The 23,422-nt window shown below is 36.8% G+C and overlaps 4 protein-coding genes across 4 annotated transcripts; 2 read left to right on the top strand and 2 right to left on the bottom strand.

The window, feature by feature from the left end:
• Positions 1-4,612: 4,612 nt before the first annotated feature.
• On the bottom strand, positions 4,613-5,110 carry LOC111634442 (decorin-like). Its single transcript, XM_023379210.1, has one exon. It carries the CDS (start codon positions 5,108-5,110, stop codon positions 4,613-4,615), a length of 498 nt encoding a protein of 165 aa, XP_023234978.1.
• A 474-nt stretch (positions 5,111-5,584) lies between these two features.
• LOC111634441 (leucine-rich repeat-containing protein 15-like) lies at positions 5,585-6,661 on the bottom strand. Its single transcript, XM_023379209.1, has one exon. It carries the CDS (start codon positions 6,659-6,661, stop codon positions 5,585-5,587), a length of 1,077 nt encoding a protein of 358 aa, XP_023234977.1.
• A 1,428-nt stretch (positions 6,662-8,089) lies between these two features.
• LOC111634440 (slit homolog 1 protein-like) lies at positions 8,090-22,676 on the top strand. The gene is made up of 3 exons (XM_023379208.1): positions 8,090-8,968; positions 10,874-12,586; positions 21,658-22,676. The coding sequence occupies exons 1-3, from the start codon at positions 8,164-8,166 to the stop codon at positions 22,641-22,643; spliced, it is 3,504 nt and encodes a 1,167-aa protein (XP_023234976.1). The 5' UTR covers positions 8,090-8,163; the 3' UTR covers positions 22,644-22,676.
• On the top strand, positions 19,809-21,625 carry LOC111634456 (leucine-rich repeat-containing protein 15-like). The gene has a single exon (XM_023379226.1). The coding sequence runs from the start codon at positions 19,910-19,912 to the stop codon at positions 21,191-21,193; it is 1,284 nt and encodes a 427-aa protein (XP_023234994.1). The 5' UTR covers positions 19,809-19,909; the 3' UTR covers positions 21,194-21,625.
• Positions 22,677-23,422: the final 746 nt, after the last annotated feature.

Below are 23,422 nucleotides of genomic sequence, written 5' to 3'. Positions count from 1 at the left end.
AGGATCGCTGACGGCTTTATAGTTTTCTGTGGCATTATATTGACTTCAGGAATTTCATTTCCATTGTTTGAATTCTAAATTTTTCTTATTTGTTTAATGTCCGTGTCTCCGAAGCAAATGATAATACGGCACAAAATAGACCTCGTATAAAAGTCTATTACATTTTAACGCGACTTGGTTACTTCATAAAAGGCCTGATGCACTTCGATAAAATATCTGGATTTGTCTTATTATTCTTGTTATTTCTTGTTCCTTTGCCCCGTTTCTTCCGTGTACTTTTAAAATATTCCACCCGTTTTAAAATGGTTTCATTTTCTTTGGTTGTTCTTTGTATATCCGCTTCCCTTCACGTGTCCACGATTTCACTTTTCTCATTTTTAATTTTAAGTCCGTGTTTTCTAGAAATACAGTTAGTTCGTTTACCTAACTTTGCAACTTCACGCGAGAGCATTTAAGAACGTCTTCCTCAAATGTAGCTGTTTCCTGGCTACTTCCAATTTCTTCGAGCGAAGCATCGATCGTTATAATAAACAAGAACAAGACCTAGAGGCAGGCGGAAAGAATTGGACAAATCTGGGTAAAGATTAGAAGTGGCACAATAGGGAAAAATGGACGGAGTTGACTGGGCTGAACGGATATTTTGTTGGAACAGCCGATGGATGGTCAATGTTGACGAATCCGTCAATCGAATAAAATAAAAAATGCAGCAACGAGTTGCTTAACTTTTCCGGCAACATTCGGTGGTGCCATCCGTTATAATATGTTATTTTAAAAAGTTTTATATTTTTAACTATTATAAAATGGCAAAAAGCTTAATTTTGAGGTTAGGGATGAGTTTTATAAAAAAAATTGTAAATGCAAATAAGGAGTAAAATCGTCAAGTATGACCCTACTTAAGATGCGTATGATCCCTTTATTTTTCTACCCCGTCGTCCTTTTACTACCAACATTTAATAGCATCATTTTCCCTAATAAATGAACAAAATTTTACAAAATATCAGAAACATTCGACAAAAAACACAAGAGCTATAAAGCTGCAAATACAGTGAATAAAATTATGGCACACACAGACCCACACACACTCCACACAGTAACGTGTCCACACAATCATACATACAGAATTTACCCCCTCCCCGAATTTGTTGCATTTCTCGACGTTTCGAGGTCCCCCAAGCTGAAAAAAATATAAAAATCCGGCGCGGAGCCATTTTTCTCGATCGCCAAACTTTTCCTCTGTTATAACAACCGGGATAGTAAGAAATAAAGAGTAAGACAAAAATAAAAGTAAAAACCCCGCAGAAATATTCCAAATTAGGCGTCGGATTGGCTAGGATTTCGGACGACAACCGGAGCTAACAAGGTAGTTACTTAGTGAGGAGTAACTAAACTGGGACCCGGCTCTTGGCTCTCGACGAGGTCGAATTCCTTCTCAGACATTGGCGAAATAATAAAATAAAAGCGAAAATTTTAGGGGTACGTCCGGAGAAATCAGAATCCACGAACCGCTCGGTTACAGTAAGAGGGTAAGGAACAAAGTACTTTGTATTTATTTTTGTGTTTCTGCTTCGTGAGCAAAAACAGGACTTTCTTTCCACACCCGTCGTATAGGAAATGTTTGTGATTTGTTCTAATTAATGTATTTGAATGTGGTGTTTACGCAATTCATAATAAATCTCCTTTATTATGAATTTTAGATTTTATTGGGCTGCAAATTTGTAGATCGATAAATTCCCACAGTCGTCGTTCGTCTGTTATCTGTCTGGAGAAAGGAGTTAAACGGATGAAAGCCGATAGCAGATATGAAAAGTTTAGTGGCAGTAGGTCCGATATAGGAAGGTTCGACGGAAACCGAAAGTCACGTTACTTCAATTGTAATACTTTCTGCCACGAAAGGGGTTATATAAATCAGGGGTGGCCAACGAGTCGATCGCGATGTCTCGACTTAATACGTTACACTCGTAACCGAACGTAACGCGCAAACGCAACTGCGGCGATATCGGACCTCCGCGTCCTCCCTCAAATGCAGTTTTGTCGGTCCTTTTGTAATCCATTTGCATACAGTTGTAAAGGGAGAATAAGAAATGTAGACAATGGGTCGTAAAACCGAAAAAAAGAAGGCCGGGAAGAGGGACAGAGAGAGTAGATCGAGACACGGTAGACAGAGGAAGGGTGAAGTGGTGGTCCCCGAAAGTGACAACGTTGATTTTCAATTTTTCTTCTGTTTAAAATATAAGTACCTTTTCTTCCTGTTTTAAATTAAATTGTGGCTTTTCTTACCTATGTAAACATAGTATGCATTTCACACCTCTCCTTCGCCACTTAGACTACGCCCACGACAACCAGTCGATCGCGACACATTTTCAAGTTGAAAAGTAAATCTTACGTACACAATAGTTGGCCACTCCTGATATAGATGATCGGCACAACTCTATTGTTAAATGAAAAGTGTGAAATACGTGGCCGAGCCATTACTAATTTCGGGTGGAGAGATATATTTTAAATTAAAAATTACTAGAAATATGGTTAAAATTGAAGCCCGACATTGTGACCGCCTCACAATAGATAACTCTTTTTAACGTACTATTGAATTAATAAGTGATTTTCGTGGTTGTAGTCTAATTTCAGACCAAATTTCTTACATTTTTCTTTTAAATCTGTTATATTTTTTGGGTTAGATTCTCACCGTCATTGTAGTGTTTCCGGGTCAGTCCGACAGCGTTATATTTTAAGATGTAATTCATTTTTTGACATCTTTGAACGTGTGACTTTAAACTGCATCTTATTGAAAGATTGCGTCGTCACCTCGCGAACGATCTTCCATCGATGCCACGAGGAAATATTGGAAAATATAACGATGGCAAGAATTTAACCCGAATAATAAAACAAATTTAAAAGAGAAATGTACCAAAATTTGCTTTGAAATTAGACTAGAACAACGAAAATCATTTATTGATACTACGTTAATCAGAATTATTTAGACACGTCACAATGCCGGGCTACGAGCTTTAATTTAAAATATACGCTCTCCGTTTCAAATTAATAGTGACTCGGTCTCGTTCATTACTTTTCATTTAACAATAGATTCGCGCCGATTATTTATATAACTTAACCCTTTTCGAAGCAGAAAATATTTGAATCGAAGTAACTCGACTTCCGGTTTGCATCGGGCCTTTTTATATAGTTAATCGTGGCCCGAAGTTTTTATATCTGCACTCGACTTTCGTCCGCTTTGTAACTCCTCGCTCGAGATTAAGGAAGGTCGGACGGACGGACGAGTCTACAAATTTTTCAAATTGCAGCTGAATAAAATCTGTAATTCGTAATAAAGGAGATTTAACAAAATATTAAAATAAAACAGTTTAAACTTTTTAAACGCGATTTCAAATACTCTCAAGTTTTCGAAAATCATTCATTTACGTAAGAAATTCCGATCCTTTAACAGTGTTTATTTATTACTTTCCGGTTGTTTTATCGATAACGGAGGGAAATAATGACGATTCGGGAAAAATAACTTGGCCCCAAATTTTTACATTTTCGGGCTCAGAAAACTTCGAAACGTCGAGAAATGCAACAAAAGTCGGGGAGAAGTAATACCTGTATGTATGGATGTCAGTGTGTGTGTATGGGGCACGGTATTATTCACCGCCTTCGAAGCTTAATAACCCCCGTACGTTTTGTCGAAGGTTTCTGAAATTTTGAAAAGTTTTGTCCATTTATTAGAATGCTATAATTAAAAGTCGAAGGGTGGCAAGATAAAGGGGTGATATGTATCTCCAGTTTTTACTCTTTATTAGCATTTACAATTTTTTATAAAACTCGTTCCTACCCTCAAAATTATGCTTTTTGCTATTTTATTATAGTCCAAAATATAAAAATTTTTAAAATAACATTCCATAACGGATGGCGTCATCAAACGTTATTTTCGTTTAAAAACTTTCCGTACAGAAAGTATCGTTTAATTATTGAACTCCGACATTTATTTATGCTTAATTTACTGCTTTATTGTGCAATAATTATACATTTTATATAATTTGTGATAAAAATGACAAAAAAGTATACAAACTTAATTTCAATAGAAGCAAATGAAAAATAATAACAATTTATGAGCAATTATTCATTCAAGCCATCGAACACGGGACGTTTTAATTATCCGAATTACACAATTTTTCAGGCGTAAATATTGTAATAAATCATTTGTTCTTCCTTAGGCTTTGGCACTTTGTGGACATTTCCTTTTTTGCCACAATAAACAGAGTAAGGAAACACAATCCTACCGAATAACAATAGAGAAGTTGAGGCAGACGTTTTAAACGTGTAAACGTGTAGGACGGACGTTCGGCGCCGCTTTCCCGTAAGCGTAAAAGTTTGACAATGGTGTTTGGATAATCGGTGGAATCACGCTCGACATTCCAAACACCATCGTCAAACTTCTAGGCTTACGGGAAAGCGGCGCCGAACGTCCGTCCTACACGTTTACACGTTTAAAACGTCTGCCTCAACCTCTTTAATAGCGAAGTAAGAACGGCCACTGCGATTTTCTATCCAAAAACAGAACTAACTTCATCCAATCAATATTCGTTCGAAGAAGAATCATTTACTGAAGATGTCAAATTTATTTCTGCAATTTCTGTGCATTCTTCATTTGAATTATATCGGTGAAAGACACAGAAGACGAATTTCTTATGCAGTAAATATTGGAGAAATCTGCAATTTTCTGTCGGTTTCTAAGCAACCAGTCCTTAGTAAAAAGCGAATGGCAATGGCAATTCCAATTATTTCTGGACAAGTAAATCTGGAATTCCGTAGAAACGTCGATCAAGTTCATTAATCCGTAAGACAATTCGGTTAACCGGTTTTCGTCCAACCACAGAGATTTGAGGTTTGGCAAAAGAACACAATCCCAAATAATACTTATTAAATTATTACTCAGACGCAGATGTGTGACGTTTCTCCACGTCACACTATCGACATCCGACAACTCTTTTATGTAATTATTACTCAAATCGACAATCTCCGCATTCGGGACGAGAACGTTGGGGATTCTTTCGATTCCCTTTCCGGAACAATTGACCATCACGTGATTTTCTTCGGTAAAACATTCGCAATTCATCGGACAATAATTTCTTATGACTACGAGAGATGTATTATCCAGCAAATTTTTTTTTTCCCGTAACATTTCGTCTTCTCTATATCTGGAAACATTTTCTTTGCCACTTCTATATTTGACTTAAGGGCAAAAACGAATTGCTGCAGTTTGTAGTTACATGTAATTTCATTATTACTTAAATAATAAATCGGCATTCGAAATCCATATTGTTTGTCATCGATGTAAATTGTTCTGATTTTACAGTTAGACAGATCAATTTTCACGCGATTTGTTGTGTAAATTGGCAATTTGACGGTTTCAAAATGATTATTTGAGAAATCGACTTCAGTCAAGTCGTATTGTGTCCAATCTAACACCGGCCATTGTGTCAAACCTGCCTTATTTAAACGGACATGAGTTAAATTTTTGCTGCTGCCGAAAGGACGCGCACCGATAATTTTAGTTAAATTGTTATCAGATAGATCGAGATATGTTAAATTAGTCAAAGGGAAGAAGATATTTTCGGGTAAAACTGTTAGGCGATTTCTTGATAAACTGAGTTCTTGCAATGACGATAAATTCAGAAAAAACATCTTCGGGAAGATTTTCTAACAGATTTCCCCGCAACGATAACCATCGAAGTTCAGAAAGTCCGTGAAATATTTCTGTAGGAAGTGTCGATATTTTATTGCTCGAACAAGAAAACTGTGTCAGTCGTTTGTTATTTCTCAGAAGATTTGGAGGGAGATGTTCAATTTGGTTGGAATCTAAATCGACGATTTTCAAATTAATTAAGTCAGAAAATACGTCTTCTGCGAGTGAAGAAATCGAACAACTCGATGCAAAAAATATAGTCAAATTGTGCAGTTTTTTAAAGAATCCGGAAGGAATTACTGATAATTCACGGTTTCCCTCAATAGAAAAAAACGTTAAATTAAAAAGACCTTTTAACATGTCACTGGGTAAATCCTTTATCCGATTGAAACCTAAATATAAAAATTCCAATCGAGTGAGGTTTCTAAAGACGAGTGGATGAATCGATTCAAGTTTATTGCCACGTAGGCCTAAATCAAGTTTTGTCAAACTGTGAAGATTATAAAATAGATCTTCGGGTAAAAGTCTTAACTTTCCTTGCGTGATGTATAATTCGGAAAGATTAATTAACTCTCGGAAAGGTTCTTTCGGAAATAAAGTGAAGTTATAGCCGTCAATTCTCAATAAAGTCAGCGATGGAACATTGCGAAATGTTAAGTTTAGAATTTCCGACGTTCTGATGTATCGTATTACGACAGATCGCAGAGAGGACATGTTATTAAACGAGGCGCTCTCGAACATTCTTTCCTGCTTGCGTCTTTCGCAAAATATCTGGACTCGTTCGATTTCATATCCGAAAGTGAAGATTCCAAAGTCAATCCCAGACAGATAACAATCTCTAAAAAATAACTCTCGTACATTTCTAACATCCAAACATCGCATCAAACGAGAGTCGATCCTTTCCTGGCCGCACTTTATGGATAAGGATCGATCGTATATTTCAAAGGAGGAAAAGTTCTTTGATTTGTAGCATTTCTCCATCCATGAGGGACAAGGAAAGGTCCCCCAATGTTGCCAAAACTGTCGACAAGAATTTACCGCTAAAAATAGCAATTGAAAAACGATAACAAACCTCATCTCGTCCGAAGTCACTTCTAACTCAGTCGAGACGAACAGCCGCAAAAATAGCCGACGAAAGATACGCAATAGCGAAAACGCGTAATTACGAATTTGATACTGTTACTACTTGCTCGCGACTGATTAAAAACACGATATATTATGACGTCAGTATTATGACGAAATATAAAATATTTCTTGCAGATTATTTTTATTTTTTTCTCAAACTTAAGGGAAAATAAAAGTACCGTCTTTTGTTACGTAAAAAAGACAGAAAAAAAATAATTAAAAGCATAGCATTGATTTCCTGTGCGAATGAAACTCCGACCATTTATAATATTTAAGGCATTTAATCGAGACGCGAATCTTAATACTAGCGTATAGGACACAGCTTCAGAATTAGTTTTTCGTCTGACGAGAGAGTTACAGCCCCCAATTGGAGAGGGTTTACGAAAGAAAAGAGACGGAGATCCGAGGTTCGGAGCGGACATTCCTCCCGAAAACAGCTGATCAAAGCTCCGTCGGTCAAACTTCTCGTCTCGTCACTCCGGTCAACTCCCCTAACTACTACCCCGAAGCCGACTCGACTATACGAGAAGACGTTGGTCCGTTCAACGAGAGGTATTATAGGTCGATGTAAACTCTCTCTCGGTCAATTAGCGTATAAGTATTTAGATTTTGATATAGTTTATTTCTTAAATGTAGCATTGGACGAAGATGATGATCGTGCTCGTATATAGACTTACTGCTGTAATTTTAGTGTAACCGTTGTTGTATTTAGCTCATTAATTAAACCGTTATCGCTTGTTAATTATCGATCGTAATTATAAGTATTTCCTTAATATAATTACCTAATTGATTCCTTATTTGGCTTTTTGTGATTAATTCCTTACATCTCTACAAAGTAGATATTATTATTATTATCGCGGGTCCCTAACCGCACGAGAGAGAGTTGGCAATAGTCGGCGAGTTGATATATAGAGGAGAGGAGGGTATTATGGAATACCATTTACATTTCTAAAAATAAATTTACTGGTTTTTGAATAAAAATTCCAAAATCATCGCGAGTACATACTATAACTGATTGTAATAAATTGTCACTTGTAAAAAACAATACTATGTGCGTAAAAAGTAGAGACATGCTCTACTCTATTTTCAGTTTTGTTTCAGCCAAAATTTCAGAAAAATTTTTACGTTTTCTGTTTTATGCTAGATTTTACGCCGAATTTTACGCATGTGTGTTCCTGGCCTTAGAGTTGTGGGGAAACCGGTTAGAAAATCTTCCGGAAGATGTTTTTCTGAATTTGTCGTCATTGCAGATTCTTCAGTTATCAATAAATCGCCTGACATTTTTACCCGAAAACATCTTCCTTCCATTGACTAATTTAACGCGTCTCGATTTATCTTATAACAATTTAACTAAAATTATGGGTGAACGTCCTTTTGGCAGCAGCAAGCATCTAAATTATCTCCGTTTAAAGAATGTCGGTTTGACAGAATGGCCGGTGATAAATTGGTCAGAATATAACTTGACTGAAGTCGATTTCTCAAATAATCGTTTCCAAACAGTCAAATTGCCAATTTACACACCAAATCCTATGCAAATGGATTTGTCTAATTGTAAAATCAGAACAATTTACATCGATGACAGGCAATATGGATTTCAAATGCCTAGTTATGATTTAAGTAATAATGAAATTACTTGCGATCACGAACTGCAGCAATTCGTTTCCGTCTTTAAGTCAAATATGGAAGTGGCAAAGAGAATGTTTCCAAATATAGAGAAGACGAAATGTTTCGGAGAAGAAAGAAATTTGCTGGATAATACATCTCTCGTAGTCATAGGAAATTATTGTCCGATGAATTGCGATTGTTCTGCACAAGATAATCACGTGATGGTCAATTGTTCCGGAAAGGGAATCGACCGAATTCCCAAAGTTCTCGTCCCGAATGCCACGATTGTCGATTTGAGTAATAATCATATAAAAGATTTGTCAGATGGCGATTGTGTGACGTGGAAAAACGTCTCTCATCTGCGTCTGAGTAATAATTCAATAAGTAACATTTCGGATTATGTTATTTTGCCAAACCTCAAATACCTGACGTTAGACGGAAACCAGCTAACCCAATTACCTTCCGTACTAATAAACCTGATCGACGTTTCTACGGAATTTACACTATACTTATCTAGCAACACTTGGAATTGCGATTGTCATTCGCAATTTACTGGGGAAATATGACGTATGTAGTGTTTAATTTCCTCGTTTATTTCCGCTGCATCAGAAGGAGCAATATCGGATTAACGTTAAATAAATTTTTACGAACGAAAAATTTGTATTGGACATTTATTTCATAAGAATTATTCGTTTAAACAAATTGATATTGTAAATATAATGTTACCTGTTTTCTTTCTCTAAGATGTTTCTGAATGGTGTTAATCAATTGTGTTTTGCGACACAAAAGACTGTTTCTGTCCGACTCCAGTTAAATTATTATAATTAAAATTTTATCATTGAATGTGAAATAAATATAAAATGTATTCGCTTCATATTCGTTCGATTGGAAATTTTTTCAATTCGAGAAAATGCAATCATATTATGACGAAATATAAAATATTTATTGCGATTATTNGAATCGCCGAACATCGAAGTCAGACATCGTCTTCTCCATCGCCGCCCTACACTCCCATCGTAGACCTACACTTTCGTCGCCGACCTATACTTGTGTCACCGATCAGAATCCATAAAGGACGACATTACGGGGAAATATCCCACTAGTATATGCAAAGAGGTATGAGCGCTTGTTATTGTAAACTCTCTCTCTCATCCGCGAAGTCTATGAAGTTTTGTAAAATTTTTATTTAGTTAGCTAGTAAAATAAACTCCGACTCTCCTCCACTCGCGTAACGCGTAACTGAACGAAACGCCATCCTTGACAAGAAAGTAGGTCACCGACCTGTGGCCGGAAGAAGAGGAACCTCCCCGGTGGCTCACAAATTGGTGTAGCAGGAGTGGGGTTTCGAACTAAAAATCCCTAGAAATATCACATAATCATCCCAAAATCGAACTAAAAATTCCAAAATCATCACGAGTACACACTATAACTGATTGTAATAAATTGTCACTTGTAAAAAACAATACTATTTATTTGGTTGTTTTAAAAAATGTATTAAAAAAACACAAATAAAGGGTAATATAAAATAGGTGGTTTAAACCATTGAAAAACTAATTATTCTTAACTATAAAAACCATATTTTCTAAGATTATGCGCGTGTGATTCCTGCTGCGAGTCTATTTACAAAAGTCACAGATATTATTTTCTTTCTCCGCTCCGGTACAATCAAGGTGAACCCACAGAGAACGGCTGAAGCTTTGAATCCAAATTTTCCCTCGTTCATCTTCGGAGAATTTTCCGTTACAGAAGATACATTCGGCGTCTTCGTTTTCTGGTTCTTTAGTCGATGGCACGAAGTCCATTGCGAATAAGTAGTAGAGAGGTTATCCCACACTCTCTATCCACGGCTGAACCCTCACATAAAAATTTCGATTTTAAACAGTAAAAATATTATCGTTCCTTAACTGGCGTTTAGATTACGTCGCAATGAAAACGAACGGTTTCTCGCCTCGATCCTTCCGCTAGTCTCTTTCTTTTCTCGTGTCGTAACGTATGGCCATCGACGTAATTTGACAAATTGCCATTTCGTACGATGACGTAATTTCGAATGTAAATACGGCAAAAGATAAATATGGTAGAAGTCCTACGAAGTTTTATTTACAATAATAATTAACTTAAACGAAGCAAACTCCTAGCAATACTTACGAAATATCCAACCGGGATTCTCATTTGACGTTAACTTCATATTTTTGCGAGAACTGCGCGAGGGAATAAAAGGAAATTAACAATTGTTTGCGTAATATTTCTGTTAGAAATCGAAATCGCCAACGTCAGTTTTTATCGTGTTGTCAAACACTGGCAACGAAGTATCTATAATAGCTGCTTCGTAAATTACGATTTCTGAGTTCTGTATTTTTGTTGGCTAATTTCCGACAGATTTACTTCTGATTCGTGTGAGAAAGGGATTAGAACCGTTCTTAAACGAAATGAGGTTGGTTTTCTTTTTTCAATTCTTATTTCTAGCGATTATTTCTTGTCAAGACTTTTGTAAACATTGGGAAAATGTTTCTTGTCCGTCGTGGGCAAACAGTTGTCACGAATCGAAGCACCTTCCCTCTGTTCAAATATTTAATCAATCCTTATTCATCGAGTGCGGCGAGGAACGGATCGACTCCCGTTTGATGCGATGTTTGGATGTTAAAAATGTACAAAGGATACAATTTATGGATTGTTATACGTCTGGGATTGATTTTGGAATGTTCACTTTCCGGTACGAAATCGAACACGTCAAAATACGGTTCCCATTCGTGAAGAAAAGAAATTTCGAGAGCGCCTCGTTTAATAACATGTCCTCTCTGCGATCTGTCGAAATACGAGACGTAAAGACGTCGGAAATTCTAAATTTAACATTTCGCAATGTTCCGTCGCTGACTTCATTGACAATCGAATACTATAACTTCTCCTTATTTCCCAACAAACCTTTCCGAGAGTTAATTAATCTTTCCGAATTATACATCAGGCATGGCAAGTTAAGAGTTTTACCCGAAGATCTATTTTATAACCTTTACAATTTAACAAAACTGGACTTAAGTAGCAACAAAATTCAATCGATTCATCCACTCGTCTTTAGAAATCTCACTCGATTGGAAGATTTGGATTTGTCATTAAATCGGATACAGAATTTACCAGGTGAGACGTTAAAAGGTCTTTTTAATTTAAGGACATTTCATATTTATATAAATCATGGATTATCACAAATTCCGTCCGGATTTTTTAAAGAACTGCACAACTTGACTGAAATTAATGCGCATTATTGTTCTATTTATTCGCTGGAAGAAGATGTATTTTCTGACTTGATTAATTTGAAATACGTCGATTTAGATCTTAACAATATTGAACAGCTCCCGCCAAATCTTCTGAGAAATAATAAACTCTTGACACAGTTTTCCTGTTCGTTTAATAAAATATCTACACTTCCGGCAAAAATTTTTCACGGACTTTCCGAACTTCGATCGTTGAACTTACGAACAAACAGGTTAGAAAATCTTCCCGAAGATGTTTTTCTGAATTTGTCGTCATTGCGGACTCTCAAATTATCATCAAATCGCCTGACATTTCTACACGAAAACATCTTTCTCCCATTGACTAATTTAACGCATCTTGATCTATCTAACAACAATTTAACGAACACTATTGGTAAGCGACCTTTTGGCAGCTGCAAGCATCTGCGTACTCTCCGTTTAAAGAATGTCGGTTTGACACAATGGCCGGTGATAAATTGGACAGAATACAACTTGACTTACGTCGATTTCTCAAATAATCGTTTCGAAACCGTCAAATTGCCAATTTACACACCAAATCGCGTGAAAATTGATCTGTCTAATTGTAAAATCAGAACAATTTACATGGATGAGTGGAAATATGGATTTCAAATGCCGTCTTATTATTTAAGTAATAACGAAATTACTTGCGACCACCAACTGCAACAGTTCGTTTTTGCCCTTAAGTCAAATACAGAAGTGGCAAAACGAATATTTCCAAATATAAAGGACACGAAATGTTTCGGAGAAGCAAGAAATTTGCTGGATAATACATCTTTTGTAATTATAGGAAATTATTGTCCAATAGATTGTCAATGTTTCGTAGAACTTAATCACGTGGTGGTGAATTGTTCCGGAAAGGAAATCGACGGAATTCCCGAAGTTCTCCTCCCCAATGCGACGATTGTCGATTTGAGTAATAATTACGTAAAGGATTTGTCAGATGTGTATTGTTTGACATGGAAAAACGTTACGCGATCGAACGATCGATGTATAGAAATTGTAGGAAATAATTTGACGTCGTCATTAAATTTTACTTGTATAAAATGGGTTTGTTCGGACGAAGTTAATAGTGTTTTTGAATGGAAAATCGCAGTGGCTGTTCTTACTTCGCTAGTGTTGTTAGGTGTGGTTATTGCTATTGCCATTGTTTATTGTCGCGGAAAAGAAAATGTTCAGAAAGTATGAAAGACGAAACGGATTATTACAATGTTTAAATCTGACAAATTCTGTAATGTGACAATTCAAAGGCTTCGAGTTTCGTCGCTTTAGTTAATAAGTTCTAATAAATTATTATTATTCGGTAATTGTTTCTATGAAATCAATTTTGTATACTTCAAATATACTGTACGAAATTGCGATTACGAACCACGTCATAAAGTCTGTAATAATTAGTTAATAAAGCCGTAAAATAGACACAAAACTATCAATGAAATTCAGTAATTAGTCAATACTTTGTATACAGATAAAAGAATGAAGTGGAAGTAATATTCTCTAATTCAGCGAAACTGACGTTCTTATAGCAATAAATAACTTTCGATGATGAATCTGACCCGAGCCAGATCTAAGTCCTTTACGGTGACCTTCATTTATTCTATTCTTTTCTCTTCTTCCTTCTCCGGATGTTGCCATTCGTCGAACTCTGTCGTCACTCGTTCCGTTCTTCGCCTTCTTCCGGGCGACGTCCCGCTGTTTCTTGTCGCCGACATCTTACACTACGAGGTGCACAATGCGGTATAAATTTACAAAAAATATGAAGTTACTCTTGTTGTAATAAATACTGAACGACTGCGAGAACGTGACTATTTTGTTATACCCGGGTTCGCCAGGATTCATAAATTACCCGTAGCAGTAACTGTTACACCCAGCGTTTTTAATGACAAGATTCACAAACGTTATTGTTGTGAATCTTGTATGTATTTACCAATTTCATCCGATTTTTATTTGGTACTTACTGAGCGTGTACCACGCTTTACAGAAAACCCTGGCTGCCGACAGTGCACCCTTCGCAGAATCTGCAATATACCTTTGTGAGACTAACACACCTGTCAGTAATTTCCTGTGTTTTATTAGCAATCTAATATAAACCGGCGAGTACAGCGTTTCTAGCCGTTTGACCTCAGTTACCAGTTAGTTATATATAACAATTCCTACGCTCAAAACAAAGAGGTAATGCGTGATGATGAACGACTTTATGAGATCGGTCAGAAAGCGGAAGATAATAAAGACGAAGATAGTCTATTATTAAAAGATTTTCTGGAGATTTCAGTGATTTAGATCACGATTAGTGCACGAGTGATGAACAACCCGAAGAGATTTAGAGAATTGAGACAGAAAAAGAATCCGTAAAGTCAGTAAATAAGAGAATGAAATCCAGCCATGAGTTGCTGCAATAATATCTAAAACCGCGTTTTTGGTGTCGATAGCGCATCCGAAAATGTCCTTGAAGAGGTTTGTTGACCTACTGTCACAGTTCTTAGCAGCGGAGGTGTCGTACGTTGGTTAACGGTTGCTATGCCAACCGTTCGTTCGTTGACCTTGTCGTAACGTCGGTCGTAACTCGATGCGGCTGTCTTCCGCGGAATTGTCCTCACTGGATGCCGGACTCGCAGCGTTGACGGTCCTAGTGTGTAAAGTTCGTTCATCCACCGTGTCGATTCACTCCGACACGAGTCTCGAGTCACAATAATAGAGGTCTGTGTTACAGAAATTGTTATAACTAAATACTGTACTCTCTGAAAAAAATGATAATAGCGTGAAGCTAAGACTATGCTAGTGCATTGCTTCTTTTCTAATTTCGTTGGCCAAACTTTTGATTCGCGGCAAGTCCCTAAGGAATGGTGCTTAATTTGCAGCATCGGAATCCGGGATGGCTCGGAAGTGGGACGTAACTTTGTCGTCGTTGCGGGTTCGGTTCGGTTACGGCTACTGTTCGCGCTGGGTTGTCTACTATAGACTGGCTAGGTCTTTCGACGAGACCAAAAATGACCATTAAAAGTCGAAGTAATTGCGTAAAACTCAATAGTCTTGGTAGAATTTCTCCCTCTGGATTAGTTTCTGGTTCCGATCTTTTGGTGTTACCGGGTAGATCTTCCCGACTTGACTTTTCCGGTCTCAACCTTAGTTCTTCCGCTTTCTGGTTTGATAGTATTTCCTCGGACATTCCTTCTATTGGATAAAGGGGCGTCGAGCGTATTATTCGAAACATATTCGGCTTCTGTTCGAATCGGGCTGGAAATTGTTGCCTGTCGATTCCAGGAGTTGATCGCGTGAAGCGGAGTAACGATGTTTCTTCTGATCGGTCGGTCGATTTTTTTTACCTGTTGTCTTCTTGGGTTTTTTCCATTCACAAAAGTGAATTACTTTGCCGTTAGGCAAAAGAATTCGCTGCTTATCACCGTCGAGCATGAAATTTTCTTGCTCCAGAAGGTCCTTTCCGATTATGCCTTCACGGGGTAATGCGACTTTGCGCCTTACTATTTGACACGACACGAGGAATTTGTGTCCCCTTAATTTGACGGTAGAAATTGCCAGACCGATTGTTTGGATTGATTCACCTTTCGAACTCTTTATCTTCCCTCTTGATTCGAATTTGACTGGAGCTTTGCTCTTAATTCTATTTGCTATCTCCTTAGATAGCGGCGTGTCGTTTACGTTAGGATTTACGACAAATTTGACCGGTACATTATTAACATACCCTAAAATGATGGGCTTCCGCTTCGCTCGAATCCTCGCTGTTCGAATGATCTTTCCACTCGTCCTCATCCTCCGAGGAGGAGTCCGATTGGCGAATTTGTTGGATCCGTTCATTTGAGTTGAAATTCCGACGTCTTTTCACTCGCCAGTTTCGGTCTTCTTTCCAATGTGGGGTCAATAACTTTTCTAGATTGTCTTCTGAGGGGTCGGTGAACCTTTTATGTTTGGAGGATTCCCGTGGTCGCTGTATTTGAATGTTCCGTGGTCGCTGTATTTGAATGATCCGCGTGGTTCCCGTATTTGAATAGTTCGTATGTTCCCGCGAGGATGTGTCGTTAGACCTTCAATCGTTTCTTTACTTATAGTCTTTAATGCCTGGTCAAAAGTCGTCGGTTCTCGGGACATTAGTCGTTGCCTTATTTTTAAGCCGATCCCGTTCAAAAACTGAATCTTTAATCGTTCGTCCAACTCCTTCGTTTGTATGCGTTGGATAATAGCAGTTTCAGAGGCATCTACTCCTGGCTTTATTTCTATTTCCGCCGCGAGGGCTTGTAACCTAACCACATATGTTTGAACGTCCTTATCCGAATGCCGAAGACGGACATAAAATTTGTTCAGACACATCGGGAACAAAAGACCGGGAAACGAGAAACCCTACTCTGGACGATTCCTAGAACTTTTCTTATGTATTGGAATAATTTTCCTTCCACGCCAATCTGTTAGAATGCCTTTCGAATTGTAGATACAGGTATACCTCACCTTACGTCGGTAATTCGTTCCAGGAGAGGCGTCACCAGGCTAAATCACAAATTACCATTTCCAGTTCTGTATTTTATTCATAAATTAATTTTTAATAATATATGGTTAATAAGAATCAATTTTAAGCTTGTTTCGTTCTCTAGGATTTGTGATGATTATACAGTATTAACATTTACTGTAAATGTACATATTTTAATATGATTTTATATGCTTTTTACTCTTTTCTAGTGATATTACGACAATGGAAAACTAAAAAGTTGATTTTTATTTTTTCATATACTTTTTTGACAAACGACGTATAATCGAGAACGACGTAACTCGAGGTATACCTGTATTATTAAGCGAAAAAGCTAAATAATTAAATGTTATAAAATTCTACAGAAATGCCTACCTGGAGCGTGCCGTATTTCATCGATGACGCGGCTGACCCTACTTCCAAAAAGACAAACTCAACACCCAAAACATTATCTTGCCAATTGTGAAATCCGCGACTTTTACGCAGTTGTCGGAAAAAAAAGATTGTAAACTCCGATAGAAAAAACACTTTTGGTGAGAATTATATCGGGTGTCACCGTTTGTTTTCACAATTAGCTGGGAAAGTCGACGCGAGAATGCGCCGTTAATGTCAACAGATGACGATCACGCGACTCCATTCCCACGAAAACCGTATAAAAGCTCGAGCCCCCGGAAGCTCGGGGCGATCGAAAGGAAGTTATACTTGTTAATGCGTGCATATTGTCTCCATACACCGGACGCGACAATCGAAAGGAAAAGACAGACCACAGGTTCGAACTTCCATACTTATCTCCATACTACAGTTCCCGCAACGACTACGATTCCTACCAACCATTCGACGCGTACCATTCATTTCCTCATAGAGGTATTGTTATCCGAGCTTTGTGAACGCTCTCTCCGAGAATAGGCTTAGCCGCTAGAACTGTTAAGAGCTGCCCCTTTGTATATTTAGCTCATATTTAACCGCATTAGACCTTAAAATTACTATCGCACTCCTGTAATCAAGATTAGTTCTTCAATAAATGTTTTGTTATTTTGTAAACCCGTCTCCCGTCTTTGAAAGGACGCCTGCCGAATTTCTCACCTCCCTCGCCACTCGATAAAAAGCCATCCCAAAGACAAAGTGGGCTCGACGATTAGAGGGCTTTGTCCCCTCGCCCTTATTCTCACACAATTATAACACAAATTATAAAACAAAAGATCTGGCTTATAACATTCCCTGCCAAATACTTTCACAAAATGTTCTACCAGATCCAGATCTGGAAGGTTCACACGCTTGGCCCTGAGAAAAAAATTAACGCACTTCCAAAATCGCATACTGTCTCTAGAAGTCAAATCTTTATTTAATTTCTGCAGATATAATTTATTCTTTGCCCTGTATCAATTACCAGAGACGTTCCTTTCCTTAACAAAGTTAGCTGCCGCAATCCGATCTCCAAACGTTACCCGTCTCGTCGCATTCGATGCACCATTTCTACTTAAAATACTTATTGTACAGTACATTCCAGACGAACCCAATAAAATTTATGAAAACCTCGAGATTTCTTATTCCAATCAGCAAAAATATCTCTTACTAACCAGATCAAAAAATCAACTGTCGACTCCGAATAGCCCCGAATTCTTGACATTAACTCGTTACATTTTTGATTTACCACTAGATATCAATTACCCTTCCAAAATAACCCGGAACCTACTAATCTTGGCTTCCCTGCTATCTTAGTAAATGTCTTCCAAATTACAGTTTAAACTCAACCTGATGGGAAAATGGCTACTAAATACTTCATCCAAAACTGCGATACTCGAAATCAGCGACATACACCGAATCTATTAGAGCCAAATCGATAACTGAACTACATATAGAACTCGCATAAAAATAACAGCCTTTAGAAGCAAATGGACCCTTTCCATTCGTAATCGGTTTGTCGAAATTCTCAAAAAAACTTAAAATCGGTTAACTTTGCACATTTGCTATCAGATTCCGCGATATTCCGGATAACCGACACCATCCACTAGGTGCATTATCTTGCTATTAATCTGGCGGTAACTGGCTTCCTCAATAATCACAAAATCTTCACGATGGTGGTAGTCCTCGATAGCGGATTTACTATCCCACCAAATTTCCGATAGAACGACAACCCGAAAAGAGGACATAAACTGCCAAAATATATAAGATTTATTCAAAGTTCTTTTACAGTTCGAGACATTATTCTAACATTGGAACGCGGTCGTGATCCGCCTCACATTTCCATCCTCTTCTAGGAAGTATTACGAGTGAACACTTTATCGTTCACCTTAACTGCATTGCCATAGTTTATTTTTATTTTTATTTATTTCTCAAACAGACGAACCTCGAGGAACGCCCTTATTTGGCCCGAAAGAGCTACAGATAATTTGTCCAATTTTTACGAATTCTGTTTGACAAGTATAATTTTAACCGGCTTAGAGGAGTCCCTCTTAGACCAACAGTTTATACTCGTATATTTAATCTGTTCTCCTTTCTTTTTTTCTTCTTTGGCAAAGGTTGTCGCTATTTTCTTAACTTTTTTTGTCAAAGGAGGTCGGTTATCCATTATACAAATATCAGAACATTTCGGCTTATACGGCATACTTCTAACGTTAAATCGATGGTTATAATCCAAAACTTTACAAAAACTTAATCCATTCCTTCCAATCTTACCATATGCCAGTCCATAACATTTCCTAAGGAAACATTATTAACATTCGGCGCAATATCCTTCATTTGGATCTTATATTAGTCATCTGGCTCGAAATAACCATTAAATAACCATCAGAAATAACTTAAAAGTAATTTCCGACATTGCAAATTTACTCGCTCCACGGTTAAAGCCAATCTTCCTCCCGCATCGACTTCTTCGGTAACTCCAATCTAGATTGAAATCTCATAATCGCTTAACATTTTGATTTAAATTTAATTAAATTAATAACAAAATTCCATCTTTTACGTCCAGATCTTCCTGTAACAAATCCACAATTTTTATCTCCTCTAACGTATCTGCGTAATAAATTTTTTGATTCGAGTCGAAAAACTAACATTGTATTAATTCGGAATTTCAAAGGAGAATTAGCCTAGGGACCGTCCGTAAATGACGTCCACGCTGGAAGGAGGGAGGAGTTACGAAAGTCGGTCATTAACTGGTGTGTAGATTACGTCGCACCTGCCGAACGAACCGGTTTCTCGCCTTCATCCTTCCAGGAAAATTCTTATTTTAAAATATAACTGACGTCACGCAGAAACATTCCTTCGCGTCGCATAAAACACATTCGATGTATAGAAAAAAACGAAAGATTAATATCTCCAAGACGAAGGAATTAAAACAATTTAATTTATCTTTAATAATTATCTTTAAAAATTTCCTACATAATAAAGTTTCTTCTATCTTTGCCCGTTGACGAAAATATGGCAAAAAAGTTGTCTTCATTTACGATAACAATTATTTTAAACCAGGCAAACTAACAAACTCGCGGCCACTCTTACGAAACATCCAGCCAGAATACTCGTTTAACGTTATAACTTACTTTTGCGAGAACTGCACCAGGAAAAAACGAGAAAATTACTTGCGTAATATTTCTGTAAAAATCGACATCGGCGAGGTCAGTTTTTATCGTGTAGTCCACCACTGGCAACGAAGTATGTATAATAGCCGCTTCGTAAATTACCATTCCAGAGTTCTGTACTTTCGTTGATTATTTTTCGACATATTTACCACATATTCGTGTGTCGAATGGATTAGAACCGTCCTTAGACGAAATGAGGTGGGTTTTCTTTTTTCAATCCCTATTTCTAGCGGTTAATTCTCGTCAAGACTTTTGGCAACATTGGGGAAACGTTTCTTGTCCGTCACCGGCAAACAGCTGCCTCGAATCAAAGAACTTTTCCTCTGTTCAAATATTCGATCGAGTCTTACTGCTCAATTGTGGCAACCGAACGACTGACTCTCGTTTGATGCGATGCCTTAATGTTAAAAACGTACAAGAGATAACATTTACAGATTGTTATCTGTCGGAGATTGACTTTAGAATCTTCATTTTCGGGTACGCAATCGAACGAGTCCAAATATTGTACGAAACAAACCGGCATAAGAGAAACTTCGAAAGCGCCACGTTTAATAACGTGTCGTCTCTGCGATCTGTCGAAATACGACACGTGAGAACATCGGAACTTCTAAATGTAACATTTCGCAATGTTTCATCGCTGACTTCACTGAAAATCAAATACTATAACTTCACTTTATTTTCCAACAAACCTTTCCGAGAGTTAATTAATCTCTCCGAATTATACATCACGAGTGGTGAATTAAAAGTTTTACCAGAAGATCTATTTTATAACCTTTGCAATTTAACAACACTGGACTTAAGGGACAATAAAATTGAATCGATTCACCCACTTGTCTTTAGAAATCTCATCAAACTCAAATATTTGAAATTACAATCTAATAAGATAAAGGATTTACCAGGTGACGTGTTAAAAGGTCTTTCTAACTTAAGTACATTTAGAATTCACAGAAATTATCAATTATCAGAAATTCCGTCTGGATTCTTCAAGAAACTGAAAAAGTTGACTGAAATTAATGCAGCGTCTTGTTCTATTTCTTCACTTAAAGACGATGTATTTTCTGATTTAATTAATTTGAAAGACGTCAATTTAGGTTCCAACCGAATTGTACATCTCCCGCTAAATCTTCTGAGAAATAACAAACGACTGACACGAATTTCCTTTTGGGATAATAAAATATCGACGATTCCAGCAGAAATTTTTCACGGACTTTCTGAACTACGAGTGTTAGGCCAGGAACACACATGCGTAAAATTGTGTGGCAGAAAACTGAATCAGAAATCAGCTTTCAGTTCAGTTTCTGTTTTACGCTTTTATGCCAGAACACACATACGTAAAAATTCTGGCCGAATAGAAAACACCACTGCCACCAACAGTACTAATTTTATTAATTTTTTCCTCTCATATAGGCTATCTATCCCTTTGTACCTTCCATTTTTTCTACACTTCCTCTGCTATAATATAGAAAATTTAAATTAATAGACTCGTATTCCAAATTCAAATAAAGAACGTGTGATATAAATACTAGGCCTATATATCGATTCTACTAGACTTACCTGTTATTTGAAATTTAACACCTGTAGCCATCCATAAACGTTGTTTAAATACAGTGTCTTTATACATGACACTGATTTGGTCGAACGGATTCAATAAACTCCTCTATTTCATTTATTTTTCGTTTTTTCGAGACCATCACAATTGTAGGGTTAACCCTCATTGCCACCATTGTTAGAATAAAAACCACGTGTCTACTTCGACGTCACAGGAAAGACTTCTCTTTATTGGAGAAATTTTGGCGTAAAAATTTTTCAGCGTAAAAAGTAGAGACATGCTCTACTCTATTTTCAGTTTTGTTTCAGCCAAAATTTCAGAAAAATTTTTACGTTTTCTGTTTTATGCTAGATTTTACGCCGAATTTTACGCATGTGTGTTCCTGGCCTTAGAGTTGTGGGGAAACCGGTTAGAAAATCTTCCGGAAGATGTTTTTCTGAATTTGTCGTCATTGCAGATTCTTCAGTTATCAATAAATCGCCTGACATTTTTACCCGAAAACATCTTCCTTCCATTGACTAATTTAACGCGTCTCGATTTATCTTATAACAATTTAACTAAAATTATGGGTGAACGTCCTTTTGGCAGCAGCAAGCATCTAAATTATCTCCGTTTAAAGAATGTCGGTTTGACAGAATGGCCGGTGATAAATTGGTCAGAATATAACTTGACTGAAGTCGATTTCTCAAATAATCGTTTCCAAACAGTCAAATTGCCAATTTACACACCAAATCCTATGCAAATGGATTTGTCTAATTGTAAAATCAGAACAATTTACATCGATGACAGGCAATATGGATTTCAAATGCCTAGTTATGATTTAAGTAATAATGAAATTACTTGCGATCACGAACTGCAGCAATTCGTTTCCGTCTTTAAGTCAAATATGGAAGTGGCAAAGAGAATGTTTCCAAATATAGAGAAGACGAAATGTTTCGGAGAAGAAAGAAATTTGCTGGATAATACATCTCTCGTAGTCATAGGAAATTATTGTCCGATGAATTGCGATTGTTCTGCACAAGATAATCACGTGATGGTCAATTGTTCCGGAAAGGGAATCGACCGAATTCCCAAAGTTCTCGTCCCGAATGCCACGATTGTCGATTTGAGTAATAATCATATAAAAGATTTGTCAGATGGCGATTGTGTGACGTGGAAAAACGTCTCTCATCTGCGTCTGAGTAATAATTCAATAAGTAACATTTCGGATTATGTTATTTTGCCAAACCTCAAATACCTGACGTTAGACGGAAACCAGCTAACCCAATTACCTTCCGTACTAATAAACCTGATCGACGTTTCTACGGAATTTACACTATACTTATCTAGCAACACTTGGAATTGCGATTGTCATTCGCAATTTACTGGGGAAATATGACGTATGTAGTGTTTAATTTCCTCGTTTATTTCCGCTGCATCAGAAGGAGCAATATCGGATTAACGTTAAATAAATTTTTACGAACGAAAAATTTGTATTGGACATTTATTTCATAAGAATTATTCGTTTAAACAAATTGATATTGTAAATATAATGTTACCTGTTTTCTTTCTCTAAGATGTTTCTGAATGGTGTTAATCAATTGTGTTTTGCGACACAAAAGACTGTTTCTGTCCGACTCCAGTTAAATTATTATAATTAAAATAAATATAATATCACTGAATGTGAAATAAATATAAAATGTATTCGCTTCATATTCGTTCGATTGGAAATTTTTTCAATTCGAGAAAATGCAATCATATTATGACGAAATATAAAATATTTATTGCGATTATTTTTTTAAAAATAGCAAAAAATTATTAAAAGGCGCGGAAATGATTTCTTGTGTGAACGAAACTGCGACCATTTTTAATATTTAAAGTATTTAATCGAGTTAATAAAAGTACAAGATAAATGCGAAATTATGGCCAATAATTTATGAATATTTGTTTAATAAACAAATTAATCTTCGAGTAAGAAACTTAAACAAATTGATGATGTATGCATTTAAAATTAATTAACACGAACGAAAATATAAAGGAAGGATACTGAAGTTCGATAAAGGAAATTGCGAAGATTCCCAGAACCTTTCTTACGTATTAAAATAATTTTACTTACACGTCAATCTGTTAGAATGTCTTCCGATTTGTACTGTACAGTACATGTTACTGTGAATGACC

The sequence above is a fragment of the Centruroides sculpturatus genome, unplaced genomic scaffold (assembly GCF_000671375.1).
Source record: "Centruroides sculpturatus isolate CEXI.00-Female unplaced genomic scaffold, Cexi_2.0 scaffold781, whole genome shotgun sequence".
Lineage (NCBI taxonomy): Eukaryota > Metazoa > Arthropoda > Arachnida > Scorpiones > Buthidae > Centruroides > Centruroides sculpturatus.
Note: the sequence above shows the minus strand (reverse complement) of the source record. Positions and strands in the feature narration are given on the sequence as shown.

Coding starts and splice junctions, on each gene's coding strand:
- LOC111634442 (XM_023379210.1), bottom strand. CDS start 5,110: ATGAATTGCGAATGTTTTACCGAAGAAAATCACGTGATGGTCAATTGT.
- LOC111634441 (XM_023379209.1), bottom strand. CDS start 6,661: ATGGAGAAATGCTACAAATCAAAGAACTTTTCCTCCTTTGAAATATAC.
- LOC111634440 (XM_023379208.1), top strand. CDS start 8,164: ATGGGTGAACGTCCTTTTGGCAGCAGCAAGCATCTAAATTATCTCCGT. Junction 8,969..10,873: donor TCATTCGCAATTTACTGGGG/AAATATGACGTA, acceptor TCTTATTTCTAG/CGATTATTTCTTGTCAAGAC. Junction 12,587..21,657: donor TGCGACGATTGTCGATTTGA/GTAATAATTACG, acceptor TCCTGGCCTTAG/AGTTGTGGGGAAACCGGTTA.
- LOC111634456 (XM_023379226.1), top strand. CDS start 19,910: ATGAGGTGGGTTTTCTTTTTTCAATCCCTATTTCTAGCGGTTAATTCT.